The 14018-nt window shown below is 44.6% G+C and overlaps 2 protein-coding genes across 4 annotated transcripts in view; one reads left to right on the forward strand and one right to left on the reverse strand.

The window, feature by feature from the left end:
- PRKCD (protein kinase C delta) overlaps positions 1-3366 on the forward strand; it is a 59365-nt gene extending 55999 nt beyond the window's left edge. For both annotated transcript variants that reach the window (XM_041425656.1, XM_041425657.1), the window contains exons 15-18: positions 124-262; positions 1069-1257; positions 1492-1620; positions 2846-3366. In XM_041425656.1, the coding sequence (XP_041281590.1) occupies positions 124-262; positions 1069-1257; positions 1492-1620; positions 2846-3004 (616 nt within the window). In that variant the 3' untranslated portion in view covers positions 3005-3366. The remainder of the gene's footprint in view (positions 1-123; positions 263-1068; positions 1258-1491; positions 1621-2845) is intronic.
- Positions 3367-5759: 2393 nt separating this feature from the next.
- LOC121347237 (6-phosphofructo-2-kinase/fructose-2,6-bisphosphatase 4) overlaps positions 5760-14018 on the reverse strand; it is a 50981-nt gene continuing 42722 nt past the window's right edge. For both annotated transcript variants that reach the window (XM_041425748.1, XM_041425747.1), the window contains exon 14: positions 5760-8512. In XM_041425748.1, the coding sequence (XP_041281682.1) occupies positions 8453-8512 (60 nt within the window). In that variant the 3' untranslated portion in view covers positions 5760-8452. The remainder of the gene's footprint in view (positions 8513-14018) is intronic.

Raw genomic sequence — 14018 nt, forward strand, 5'->3', positions numbered from 1 at the left:
TGGATGATTATTCTTTTGGAAAAGCCTTTGTGTGTGCAGTTGAGGAGGTGTTTATCAGTGAACAAACTGTGCATCTGATTATAAAAATTACTTAAACCACAGTGTTTTAAAAACACTTTGCAGAGACCTAAAACTGGACAACGTGATGGTTGATAAAGAAGGCCACATCAAAATAGCTGATTTTGGAATGTGCAAAGAAAACATTGTTGGTGACAACAAGGCGAGCACTTTCTGTGGGACCCCCGACTACATCGCTCCCGAGGTCAGTATGGCACACAGACAGACACTGATGGCACAAGAGCTGCTGTGATTAATCACCTGTTTGTAGACCAATAGTTCAGAAAAGTCTAAGTCTAATTAGAGGTAAAAATCAGAGAAAAAAATTGTATCTGTGTTTTATAGAAGGTACTTGAGATTTCAAAATATTCTGTAGCTGTAAGTTTAAAAAAATTGTGGGTTTGGAAAGTTAAAATGCTCAGTTTTTTCAGAGCTGGGGGTTAGGTGTAGCCAGCACATCCATGAAGCTCCTGCAGAATGAATCTGTATGTGCACTGCAGATGGAGAAGAGACTTGTGCCTGTGCAAAAAACCAGAATTCACAACAAAAGGAGCTTTTAAGGGGAATCTCACAGAGTTTAATTCTGTATGTTGATTTGTTGGGTTTTTTTAAATCCCATTTGCAAAGCAGTTCAACAAAGGTATTTTGCTTTTAAAGCTATAAATTATATCCAAGACTTCTGTAGGAATCTACTATGCATCACTACTTGCTTCTGCCTTCAGCTTTTAAAGAAACTAGAGAGGATGTTTTTTAAGTCTATGGTTATTTAAAGTGAAGGGAGAAAATTTCCAAATGAGAGCAAAGACCTGTCCACGGAGCTGGCCACATTCCCACAAACAGCAGCCTAGGGTAAAACCACATCAGTGTCCACAATTTCCCAGAGAGATGGACTTTTATTTTTCCCCAAGTGCTCTAGTCATTAAAGACTCTCTCTTGAAATACCTCTCCTGATTTTTGGGATGCATTGGTGCTTCTTACCCCTTACGTGAATTCCCTCCTGTGCGGCCCAAGATCCTGCAGGGTTTGCGCTACACCTTCTCCGTGGACTGGTGGTCCTTTGGGGTGCTGCTCTATGAGATGCTGATCGGCCAGTCCCCGTTCCATGGGGATGATGAAGATGAACTGTTTGAGTCAATCCGAGTGGACACCCCTCACTACCCCCGCTGGATCACCAAGGAATCAAAGGATATCTTGGAAAAGGTAGGATTGGTGGGCAGCTTGGGGTGCTGGTACTGCCTCAGTGCAGGGAGACAGATCTCCTAATCAAGGAGCTGTTTATCAGCAAACTGCTCTGACAAAGGGAAAGCCAGGTCAGATTAATTCCTAATGCTCTGTTTGCTGTCAGCACCCTTAGCTGTTTTAGCACCACACCTGTAATTCTTGCACTGCTCTGCCCCTTTGGAGCAGCTCTTTACTGGGTGCCTTCTCCTGCAGCTCTTTGAAAGGGATCCAGCAAAACGACTGGGGGTCACTGGGAATATCAGAGACCATCCTTTCTTCAAAACAATCAACTGGACAGCACTAGAGAAGAGGGAGGTGGACCCTCCCTTCAGGCCAAAAGTGGTAAGTGGATTGTTCTTGGTTCTTAGTAAACAGCAGCCCAGGGGTAAGGGGTGAATTCTGTTCCTGCACAAAGGCTCCCACTGCCATTTTCTTCTCACATTTTACAAATGAGAAAGTTGTGTATCTGGAAGCCCGTTGTTCTTGGATGGTTCAGTTATACACAGGTGCTCTGTACTCCTCTGACTGCCCTGAGATCTTCCTCTTAAGACTGTCCTCCTGTTGCTCTCAAGGAGCTTTGTGGATAAAATGTTCATGAAAACCAACAGATAGCTTTGATCTCCATTTCCCTCCGTGTTAGAATGTTCACAGTTCCTTGCAGTTTGCTTTTCTGAAATGCCATGGGAGGAGCAGCAGTAGCTCCAGGCTGCTCAGCTGGTGCCTACTGCAGGCACTCTGTGCAAGCATTAAATCTCTGCTGCTTCAACCTCACCCAGGCATCTCCAAGGGGGCAAGAAGCACCATTCTCTAAGCTACTGAACATGGAATTCATGTACATGCCTGATGATACCTGGAAAAACACCTGCAGAACAGACTGTAACTCAGTCTGTATCACAGTGGGATGCTGCTGCTTCAGCTCACGTGGTTAAAATGCCAAATCAGTGTTTCTCCAGCCTGTTCCTGAAACAGGTGAAATGGTCTGCAGGCAACAGTCTCTTTAAAATGTACTCTGTGGAGGAGAGCTGTCCCCTGCAAACACACAAGGTTTTGTGCTGCTTGTTCCCACAGAAGTGGGAAGTCTTTGGTGGTTGAGAGTGTAGAACAGTTTCTAGTTACATGAGCATTTATTAAACACAAAACAGCTGCTGTAGGGCATTGCTTTATTCTCTGACCAAGTATAGCCTGTAAAATGTTCTAAGAAATTTAAGCATTTTGGTTAAAGGCAAAAAATGTTGGTCTGATGTGTAAGTTAATGCTGCATTGCTTTTGTCAACAGATAACCTTTGGGTAATAACCCAGTGTTATCCCAAATCCAGGTTTCTTCTCCAAAGCAACCTGGGTTTGGTTTTTCTGTTGGTTTCCAACTAACAATAACAAAGTGCCCAGTTATAATCTCAAAGTCTTGTTAAAATAGGTTAAATAGGTTAAAATGAGATTTTTGTTTCTCTCTAAAGCAGAGGAAGGAGGGAGGGAGCTAAAAGACTAACTTCACAGAATTTTGTATTTAGGTGATTTGTTCTTGAAGAAAATACAGTTTGTCTCAAACTGTCTTTCCTCTCTAATACAGAAATCAGCAAGTGACTACAACAACTTTGACAGAGAATTTCTGAGCGAGAAGCCAAAACTGTCTTACAGCGACAAAAACCTGATTGAGTCCATGGACCAGTCTGCATTTGATGGATTTTCTTTTATTAACCCGAAATTTGAACAGATCTTGAACAAGTAAGTCTCTGAAGAGCTGGACTTTGCAGCAGGGTTACAAACCAGACTCCCAAGTGTTAATGCATTCCAACAACGTCGATACTTCAGAATAATACACCCTAGTGTGATGAATTATGTTCAACGCCTGATTTATTGGCAGTGTTTTTATGCATGGTTGGGTTTAAGGTATGTGAATCATGTGCATTATTTTCTCTGTTTGGGAAATGTAAATTCTGTTTGGTACTTGAATGTAGTTATGTTATATATACATGTGTGCTGTATATTTTGCTCAAGAGAAGACATTGGGGAACAGAAGATGTCTTTATAAAATGTGTTTGAGCCCTTGGTTCTTTTATTTGTCTTCAATTAAAAGAAAGTTTAATGTAACTTTCATTCATGGCTCTATGATTTTTAAAAATATACAATTTAACTCCAGTGGTCTTTAAGGTACAGTGAAAAAATAATGCTTGGTCAGTCCTGCTCACTTTCTTAAAACGTTTCTTGTTTTTGTGAATTAAACAAAATGAACTGTCAGGAGAAAGCAGATTCCTAGTGTAACACCAGCTGCTGTGGGAAACAGCTCAAGGGGCTTTTCCTGAATAAATGCTTCATATTTATTCCAAGGCAGTCCAAGCATGAGACAAAGAGGCCTCAGCATCCCAGAGCAGCCCCATCCTGCCTGGGAATGTGGGGTTCTGCCACTAAATGCCACTTCCTGCTAACAGCCACAACAATCACAGCAGGACAGATCCCAGGTAATGACTGTAGAATTACTTGCCTGCTCTGCCTGAGGAATTATTTGTTTAACTGCCAAACACAAAATCCTTCTTCCAGTTTTATTTGCTTGTTTGTAACACAGCAGCTGTGGCTCCTCCTGCTTGCTGTTAGAAGGGCAGAAAACCAGATCCTGCTGCCTTGCAACACCTACTTCTGAATTTTGATTTTTAGCCATTAGAGAGAAAGAAAAACGAATGTAATAACTGCAAAGCTCCTTCCAAAACCTTTGCCTTGAATCCAGCTCATAAAATTCAGGCTGAAGCAAAGTTTCTTTGCTTCTCAAGAGCTTTCTGTATCTTGTAAGGCTATTGCAAATTATTTGATTTTCTTAACACTGAACAGGCAGAAAAAATGTACATGTGTCAGTTCATCCAAGAGTTATGGAATGCCACAGAACTCCTAGGAAAAATCTGGAGCTTCTGGGTAGTTTCAGACTGTTAATCCTGCTGAAAGAGCAGCAGAAAGCTGTAATACTTTGTAGAGATTCAAAAAATACACTGCTGCCTTTGTTCTGCTCCTTAAGAACAGCTCTAGTTTATTGCTGTAACTCAAGTAATGCCAGCATGACTGGGATGCCATCTGAGCCTGCAGCAGATTGAGGCTGGAAGGGGCAGGACACAGCTGGCATTTCCAAACAGCCAGGGCTGGCCTGCTTTACCCAGTCCAAGGCAACAAGCAGTGCCCTGTGAAGTGCTGCAGGGAGAGCAGGAACCTGGGCTTTTCCCCTTCACATAACCTACAGAGCCACTTCTGGTTTGCCACTTGTCACCAGAAAGTGATTCTGCTTTCCAAGGTGAGTGCTGTGCCCTTGCACCCGAGCAGAAAGGCATTTCTGGGTAAGGAGTTCCAGAAGTGGGTGCCAGGAGCAGTGGGTATCTGCACACAAAGAAGCTGTTATCAATTATAAGGAGTAGTAAATATTCCTTGTGGGAGTTGGCTCCCTGTATTCACCTGCTTTGCTCTGGAGTAACAAGTGCCAGATCTGCTCAAGAGGCTTCACACAGCAACTCTTCCAGCTGCCATCTGACTGATGTTCCAGGAGCATCTCCTGCTGCCACAGCTGTGCCCAGCTGCACTCACAGAGGGGCACAGATCCCTTTCCTCTGCAGAGCAGCTACTCCTCCCTCCTCCAGCAGCCCTGTCCTGCTCAGCCCCTGCCCTGCACCACTCACCCCTGTTACAGCACAGGCACCAAAGCTCCACAGCCTGGGCAGCTCCTCCACCTCCTCTGCAGAACTGCTGCAGCCCGGGGCCACCTGTGAGCAGCACCTGGCTTCACTCACCCATCGTCTATGGGTCATCCTCATACTACAGCTTTTGAGAGATTTTGTCCAGAAAGCAGCCTAAAAGTTCTGAAACAAACAAAGAAGTTACCTGCTCCCCAAACAGAAATACACAGAGGAGTTAAAAAACAATTAAAACACTCCTCCCACCCAGCCCAGAAGAGACAAGTGGTTAGCACCTGGGGGGCTGCAATCAGCAAGACATGAAAATATGAGTACATAATTCTAAAAGCAGTCATTAATTTTGCCCTTGTCATTCTGAAGGATAAGTACCCCTGCAAATGTAATGCCCTCCAGCTCCCCTCTGCATACAAACTCGTACTGACAGGCAGCATTTGGCTGTTGGTTTTCACCTTTCTCAAAACACCAGCAGTGTGTTCAAGACAATGCAAGAACAGAGTAAATCTGAGAGGGTGGAGCAGATCTTAATCCCAGTGACCAGGTAAAGCTAATAAAGCCTTAACTTTCACCTCCATCATGTGCAAATCCTGACATGCATTTATTTAACCAGTTCTTCCAACTTCTTCCTCCATTATTGACCTTCCTACTTAAATCATAGTTATTTGTCACAGTAAAGCAACCACAAGGTGAATTAATATAATCCTTGCAGTTATCTCTAATCTCCCTAATCCCAGTTTGTGGAAGCTGTGGAACCCTACTGAGGCTCAGGAACACTCACTGGAAATGGACATGGAAAGAAACACACATCAGTGCACCTTGTAGCATTTGATCTTTATTACTTGGATCAAAGGTCAAATGATTACATTTGTCTGAAAGATCACAACAAAGGCCAACGATGTAAGAAAGGACAGTTTAATCCCAGTCCAGAGACTGCATCTGAGCCAGCACACACAGAACAGAGGCAGTCAAATGGTACAAACACACAAGGTCAGGACAAGGGTCTTCCCCTCCCCTGTCAGTGAGTGCTCTGTCAGGAGTGGGGGACACACTCACAGAAAGTGACAATTAACTGCAGTTCTCAACTGTGCCTTCCCAGAACAGCAGTCAGGGATAACCCTGGGAGAACCCATCGCTCCAAATCTACATTCAGCTCAAATCTACATTCATCATCTGCACCTGCTCTCTCCAGCCAGGGTCAGATGCAGTCACTGATTTAGTACCTTCCTACTGTAGAACCAACAACTTCGTTTTTTTTCCTCTTCAAGTATCAGCACAATAGTTTATTTACACTTCTATACAACTCTTTTTACTGAACACCCATTGTAGTAAAACACTCATCACAGTATATTTGAAAGCAGGCTATAAAAATACCTACTGTACATAGAACATGTAGCCTCAAGGATGTTACAGCACCTCTGACAGATCAGAGAGGTAAAACAAAGGGGGACAGGAGACATTTCAAGCTGTGCTTGCCAGCGAAGAGAAGCAACCCTGGGCTCAGCTCTCACTGGGGGAAACATTTCTGCCCACACTTCTTCAGCCAGGTCTGAGCTCACAATCTGCCAGTAAAATCCCACTTTTCTAATGCAGCCTCCTGGGATTTTTACAGATAAATCCTGACATTCTCAGTGTAAAAACAGCTTAACCACCCCTCCTGTCCCAGCAGAGGAGCGAGGGCTGCCTGGGGCACAGCCTGGCTTTCCCACCCCACCGTGGGAGGGGAAATTGCTCCTTCAGTTGTGCCACAAAGGTGGCCTTGTTAACACACATCAATGAATTCACTCCTCTGAGCAGTGCCAGGCAGACTCTCTCCTCACCCCACAACTATGGGCACAGCTGAATTAATAAAGGTCTGAAATGGCATTACCATAACACACACGCACAAAGCTTTAGACAGCAGCGCTTGAAGCAAGTGTTCCTGGTCATTCTGCACCCACACATTCCTCCTCTGGAACAGAACCCAGCAATGCACTATGGCTTACTTCCAGAGCTGAATATATTGCTGAATTTAGCTTATTAAAAAAAAAATCACAACAGCAGCACATTATTTTATAAACCCTGCACAAACAAAAGACAATTTAGCCCTTGCCTGCAAAACTATGTTACCAGGGCCTGGTATTTCACACAGGAATTCAGAAAAGAAAAAAAAAAACCAAAACAACAAAGCAACCCCACCAACTCACATGGTAAAAGTTCAATTAACTGGAGAGAATCCTTAGAAAAAACACAGTTCAACTACCAAAGAATAGTTCTCCTCATTGCAGAGCTAGAGCCAGCAGCAGTGCTGGCAGCTCACTTCAGTTGTCTGGTAACACACACACAAAATACACTTTGATTTAGTACAGTTAAAAGGTTGTGACCTTGACAGACAGAGAAAATTCCACTTTTGGCACTGGAGTTTCACTAGGCATAAAAGAGCAACAAAGAATTGGGATGATGGAAGGTGCTTTAAAACAATACAAAAAACTCCAAGGCAGGTGTGCCTTGTTAAAATTATTTCAGAATTTACCTGGTGTTTTTGTTGCATGAGCTGTTAGAATGGTTAAACTCACCTAACCTTTCTGTACTGTTTCGTGCTGTACGTATTAAATGTGGCTATAAAAGAAAACATATACTTTTATGTTGAAATTCATTCCAAAAATTCTCTAAAAATATAAAGACAACACTAACAAGACAAGCAGCTTCTCCAGGCCTTGACAGACTGAATCCTTTCCCCCTCCCTTCCAGACTCAGAAAAGCTGCTCATCCTCTCCCATAACTGCAGCAGAAAGGACAGGTCTCTCTCCATCTCTCTCCCTTCATTCCCCATTTGTCACTCACACTCATGTCCCCCACTGCCCTCCAAAATACACCTCGTCTCTGGAAAGTGTCAAAATCTTACTAAAATAGCAGAATTCCCCAGGTAGCAAATCCAGCTTTAATGCTTTGATTTTCCAAAGGGAACATCTCCCTTGTGAATTTCTGAAAAATTTTAAGTGGTGGTTGGCAAACCACAGTTCAATTCAAAACACAGGACAATTATCAATTATGGGCTTCCCCATTTAAAGCAGCTTTGCAACACGAAGCCTCCAGTGCTCAAAATGTAGAATTTTGCCCATGTTAAATATGCCATTGAAAAACTCCATGTAATTCTAGGCAATCATTCACAGTAAAAATAAGAGAACTCTTAGAAAAAACACTTACAAAAAGAAAATAAAATCTAGTTAAAATCTGACAGTAAAATCAACACGGGCAGTTAACCACCTTGCGTTATCCACAGACAAACAGTAAAAACCCACTGAAACTGCACAAATTTACATAAGAAAAATCTAAACCCAACTCTGCTCTGCTCCCCACAATCTTTTCACTGATACCTTCCGAGTCATCCACGAGCACAGGTTTTGTTGAAGGAGCAGAATCACATTCGAAATGTCTGGAAGGGAAGGGGAGGGGAGGCGCGTCCATCCCGCCCTGCTCCGACACCGCCGGGCCCTGAGCTGCTGGAGGAAGGGCTGCTGCCCCGGGAGCTGCAGCTATAGGTGCGTGGGGACTGTCCTCAAAGCTTCTTCTCTCGACCTATTCACACCTACGTTCTGCAGATTTAAAGACAAAAAAAAAAGAATATGTTAAAGCAGAGGTCTGACAGGCAGCTGTGGTCTTTGCTCAGCACGCGGCTGTTACACGACACGAAGGTGAGCAAGTTGTAATTCCTGTTTCCTCAGAATGCTCCCTTAAACACAAGGAAAGTCCCAGCCCCTGAGCAGGAGTCAGAACCAGGCTTGGACCTCGTCCCAGTGCCAGGAGCTTTACAGAGCCCCTCAGACACCCAAAAGCAGGATCTCTGCTGCCAGTAAAATGCATCCCTCAGACCTGTATCACACCAGGACAATTGGTCCCTGTACACCATATGCAGGTCTCACTGTTACAGCTTTTAAAACCTTGTTTTCCTTTACTTGCTGTTTTAACCACATTTTTCTAACCCTCTGTCTCCCCAGTCTTTATGCATGTAGTGTAGGGAAAAACAGAACCCTGCAAAGGCCATAAACCACACAGGAATCAATAAAATCTTGAGGGAGGGAAGCCCTCCTCTCCTTGCTCCAAGCACACTCCAGGAAATAATTCCTTAACACCAACAGCCATAAAGCCAACCCTGATCCTATCTGTGAGCAGCCAAACCACTGGAAAAGCTCTGAATAACTCCCTGGAGAGCTGGTAACATAAAGTGTTCCCTGAAGAGCTGGTAACATAAAGTTTAAATGCACTTGGGGATACATACGGCATGTGGCAGATGTCACAGTGACATCAGGGAATGCTCCAGTGGTTTTATAACCACATTTATTAGTTTACATTCAAAACAAGTCTCTCCAGTCAAGCTCTGGGGAAAGGAGAGCCTTCTCAGCACATGCAGACACTCAACTCCATCAGTCAAAACTCATCCACTCAAAAAGCAATTCAATCCTCTCCCCAACCCCAGTTTCCAGATTTTCAGCCATTTCTCATGAAAGCAGGCTATAAACAAGCAGCACCAGATTCTCCTTGTAGGTTGAACTTTGCCAACATTGCTCTGCCCTTGCCAGTTCTGCTACATCCACATCAGCCCTTTCCTCTGTCATCAGCCTTCAAGCCCTTGGGTAAATCCCCATTTTCCACCATGAATACCACACCAAGGTTTCTGGGAACACACAAACAAATGCTGCTGGACAGAATTGTCCAAGTACTGGAAATTTCTGCACCCACCAGCACACAGCCTGACCCACCCTCACATCTCTCTGAAGGAAAGCAAAGCAACAGCCCTATTTCAAAAAGAAGCTTCTACAAGAAGCATCTCTTCTGCAGCAAGGGGAAAGCATCAGAAAGCACCAGTATCTGCTAAGAACATAAGGAACTAGCAAAACAAGTCATACTCTGCATGGTTATAGGGAAAAAAAATCCAACAAACCAACGAACGTGCTGGCATTTGGTGTGTTTGTGTTTTTCTTAGCAACTGATGCAACATACCCAGAATTTCCCTAAGACTGCAGAGAGGTCTCCACAGGCACTCCCAGGAGGAGCTAGCAAAACAAGTCATACTCTGCACGGTTATAGGGAAAAAAAAATCCAACAAACCAACGAACGTGCTGGCATTTGGTGTGTTTGTGTTTTTCTTAGCAACTGATGCAACATACCCAGAATTTCCCTAAGACTGCAGAGAGGTCTCCACAGGCACTCCCAGAATACTGGCTGAAATCTTTTAAGCTGAACATCTGATGTTGATTCAAAGAAAATTAAATGGAGCATGAAATGGAGCATCAAAATGCAGGAATCCAGAGGTACTGGAAATTAGTCCGCAAGCAGCAAGAGCCAGACAGCTCAAACACGAAGCTAAAAGGAAATGAGGTGATTAAGGCAAGGCAGAAGATACAGCTTATTTCAGTGAATGAGAAGTATTGGATAAAAGCAGCATTCTAACAACTAAGACAGACCCAAAGGGAATATTGATAAGCAGGCAAGAAAGCTGAAAGCACAAAAAGCTTGAATTTGAGTAAACACGAACAGGCTGCGGAAGCGAAGTGTGCTAAAGTGTCACACTGAAGGAAGAAAACTGGGATAAACCCTGATAAACACACCCAAGGGCTTATTAAACATACAACAGCCAGCAGTGAGAGCAGATGAGCAGGGGCTTAGAAAGGGACTAATATCCTCATTAACTGCAAGTGGACTCCTACTCTCAGGAATCCCATTAGATGAGATGATGGCAACTGGGATTGTACCCTCTTTCAGAACAGCCATGGGCACTGTGAGGAAAAAGCCATGCAACAAGGACAGTGCTGCTGCTTAGAAAGGGGACAGAGGTTTCAGCCTTACTTTTGGGACCAGAAGGTGTTCCTGCAAGTGCCTGGCACTAAAGCACACCTGGACAAATGACCGTGCTGGGAACAGCCCCACACCAGCAGCAACACGGTCTGGAAAGCCCAGGAAACACAGGAGGAGGAATAAAAACCACACACCTGTCCCAAATACTGTTTCTACCCAGCCATACACCCTCTTCCCTGGCCAGCCCCAGCAGGAGCTTGCTGCTTCCAGAGCCTGCTCCCCCAGGCAGGAGCACTCTGACCTTGCCTTGCACAAGAGCCCATCTTACCCAGTCCTTCCTGGAAAGACTCAGAGTACACAGGTTAACTCAAACACCCTCCTGTACCACTGCTGCTGTTCTCACTACGGCCTGGCCTTTGGACATTTCTGTCCTACAGGACATTTTTGTCCTACAGAGCCTCCCCAGCAAAGTGCTGTGGGTCCCCAACAGGACAGGCCCTGTTTTCAGTTTCGCTTTCATTCAGCTGCAATGTGATCCTCACAGAACAGGAAGATCTTGCAGAAAGGCTCCTGAAGGCAAAAGGAGGAACATCTGGAGACAAGAGCCAGCACAGGCATCAACAGAGAAATAAACAGCACAATATAAACATCCAGCACTCCATCAGCTTCCCCTCAGCATGCTGTGCCACGACCCCTCAGGTGTGCTGACACTCCCATCCAGCATCAGCCCTTCCTTTTGCTGACAGAGGCCCCTTAGAGCATTGTGCTTTTAAATACCCACTTCACTCTGGCACACATCAGCACAGACAGTGCAGGCACAGCCCTAGGGAATCTGGCTGGCAGCAGCTGGCAGGAATGGAGGGTCCTGGGTGCTCCTGCTGCTTCCCTTCTCTCCGCCACCTCCACCAGCCACAGACCAGGCAAACTTTGCTTTCCTCACTGGCCAAGCTCCTGCTCCTGTCATCCTCCCCCTCAATTTTCTCTGACAGCCCAAACCATCCTTTTTCAAGCAGCAAAACTCAGTTTTTCCACAGCAGATGCCTGCAGATTTTGGCTCCGTAAGAAATGCAATGCATTTCATTTCATTTGGATGGTGTTTTCTTGGCTGTGGCCTGTGGAGGTGACAGCACTCCAAGCTGTCTCCATGTGGCTCCTCAGGACCTGGCTATGGCCAGCATCCCTGTGATCCCTCAGGAATGTCACCTCAGCTGTCAGGTAAGAGCAACCAGAGCCATTGCCGTGTGCCAGGGGGTACAGCAGGCTCAGGGGCTCCTCTGGGCCACCCTTCACAGCAAAGCTCATGCCCAGACCCTGGAGCAATGGAACATGGAAAAGTGACCAACCACTCCTACATCACAGTCATGACAGCAACAGGAAAACAATCCAGGTTCTCCCGATTTCAGCCCAGGGACAGTGGTTTAACTAAACACCAAGCACCACAACAGGAGGCTCTCTGGTTATGGCAAACATTCCCAATTGCTACAAACTTCTGAAGACTTCAGTACCATTTTAGAAGTGCAGATATGTAACTTCTTTTTTTTTTCCAATATCCTGGTTTGGGAAAAACAGATCACCTGAGAAACCTAACAGATAAAAGCTTTCCACAACCTATAGTCCTGCTTGTTTTCACTACTTAAAGACCCCCTCAGAAAACAGTTCTGAGTCTCAGTGTTTTTCTGCCCTTCCCTCCCTCAGTGCTGCCTGCTCCACGGCACAGGCACTTCCCACAGCCTTGTGGTGCCCACGGAACACCACGGCAAAGGCACCGAGGCACCAATCTCCCACAGCCTGCAGTCTCCTCCCTCCTGCAGGAGTTTGGGATCCATGCCCTGCTGGTTTGAGATCTGTGTCTGCTGGAGCCACTACCCAGTTACAAAATGCTCTGGGTAACTCTGCCTCCCTGCTCTGGAATGGTCAGCACTTCTCACTGGAGCCCTCATAAATTCTGGGTACACAGCAGCTGGGGCAGAGCTGCACAAGCTCCATCACCCCCATCCACACAAAACAGCAAAAGGTTAATTTAAAATCCCTTCTCTAGGCAAACCCTACAGCTGGTTAATGCCGAACAGCTGTTAACAAAAGTTGTATATTAAAAACATTTATACACATTCCTGTTCTTTGAATAACTGTCCTGGAACTAAGTGAAAACTTGCTACCCTGCTCTAACAGCACATCCTTAATTAGCATATGTAGAGCACTAGTGCTCTGGATCAGCGGGATTAGGGATTTACAGTAATTATGGGTTGTTATTTTACACTGCATGGCAGTCCAATCACTCCCCAAGGGCCCTGAAACAGATAATACTGGTGCTCTGCTGGGCAAAACAAATTCTGACCTTCTTATCTCCCACAGGATGCTGTGTTCCATGGCTTTCATAAATACACTGCAGCTAACACTAAATGATTGCTGGCTATTACAATAAAGCTTAATGCTGCAGGATATTTAAATTACAACAATTTACAAAACCAGCATTCCAGTGAGAGCCGATCAAGGTCTGATAACTCATCCACAATAAATTAGCCAGTGCAACAGTTTTATTGTGATTTGATTAATTTTTTCAAGTCATGTGCTGTACAAACATTTGGTTTGAGTTATGAGTTTGGTTTGGGTGTGGCTATTTTTTTTTTTATTTCAAAGTGATTGGAATGATTAGTTTTTCAATTTATTTTGAAGTAGCAGGATGAAAACAGCACCCAAGTTTGATAGTTGGTCAGGACACAGGATTCACTGATGATCAGGGACTGTTACAAGAGCGTCCTCGGTAGGTCTGGAAATGGCTACATTCTGTGTAATAATAAAAATACAGAGAATATTTATCATGCAGCAGTAAGACCAACAAAAGCCACTAATCAGGTCCCTTCACAAGTACCCAGCTGGGTTGATTGAGAAGCAGAGATGGTTTCAGCCCCCCACACCCCAAGAATGCAGCAGACAGAGCTGGTCACTGTCCCAGAATGAGACAGTACAAAAATGCATTTACAGAAAAAAAACAAAATAAAAGCTTTTGAAATGTTCAGTCCTCCGAGGAGCAGTTAAATACAGCTCCTGTGCTGACAGCACTACCCAAAGCTCAAGTCAGTCACATTTAGGAAGAAGTCTTTTACAGGCCCAGACAGGAATCCACCTAATCACAGGATTCAGCACACACACATCTCCTCACTGGGAAACTTTCAGCGTTTCACTGAATTTGCCACGTGCTTCTGTGCCAAGAGAAAGCTTTTAACATGTGTTTGTGTTATAGACAACGTAACACCTCTAACAAAATAAAATGTATGTTCTCAGACACCTTAACCATTCAAGGCTGAC

The sequence above is a fragment of the Onychostruthus taczanowskii genome, unplaced genomic scaffold, assembly GCF_017590055.1.
Source record: "Onychostruthus taczanowskii isolate IOZ18803 unplaced genomic scaffold, ASM1759005v1 scaffold9, whole genome shotgun sequence".
Lineage (NCBI taxonomy): Eukaryota > Metazoa > Chordata > Aves > Passeriformes > Passeridae > Onychostruthus > Onychostruthus taczanowskii.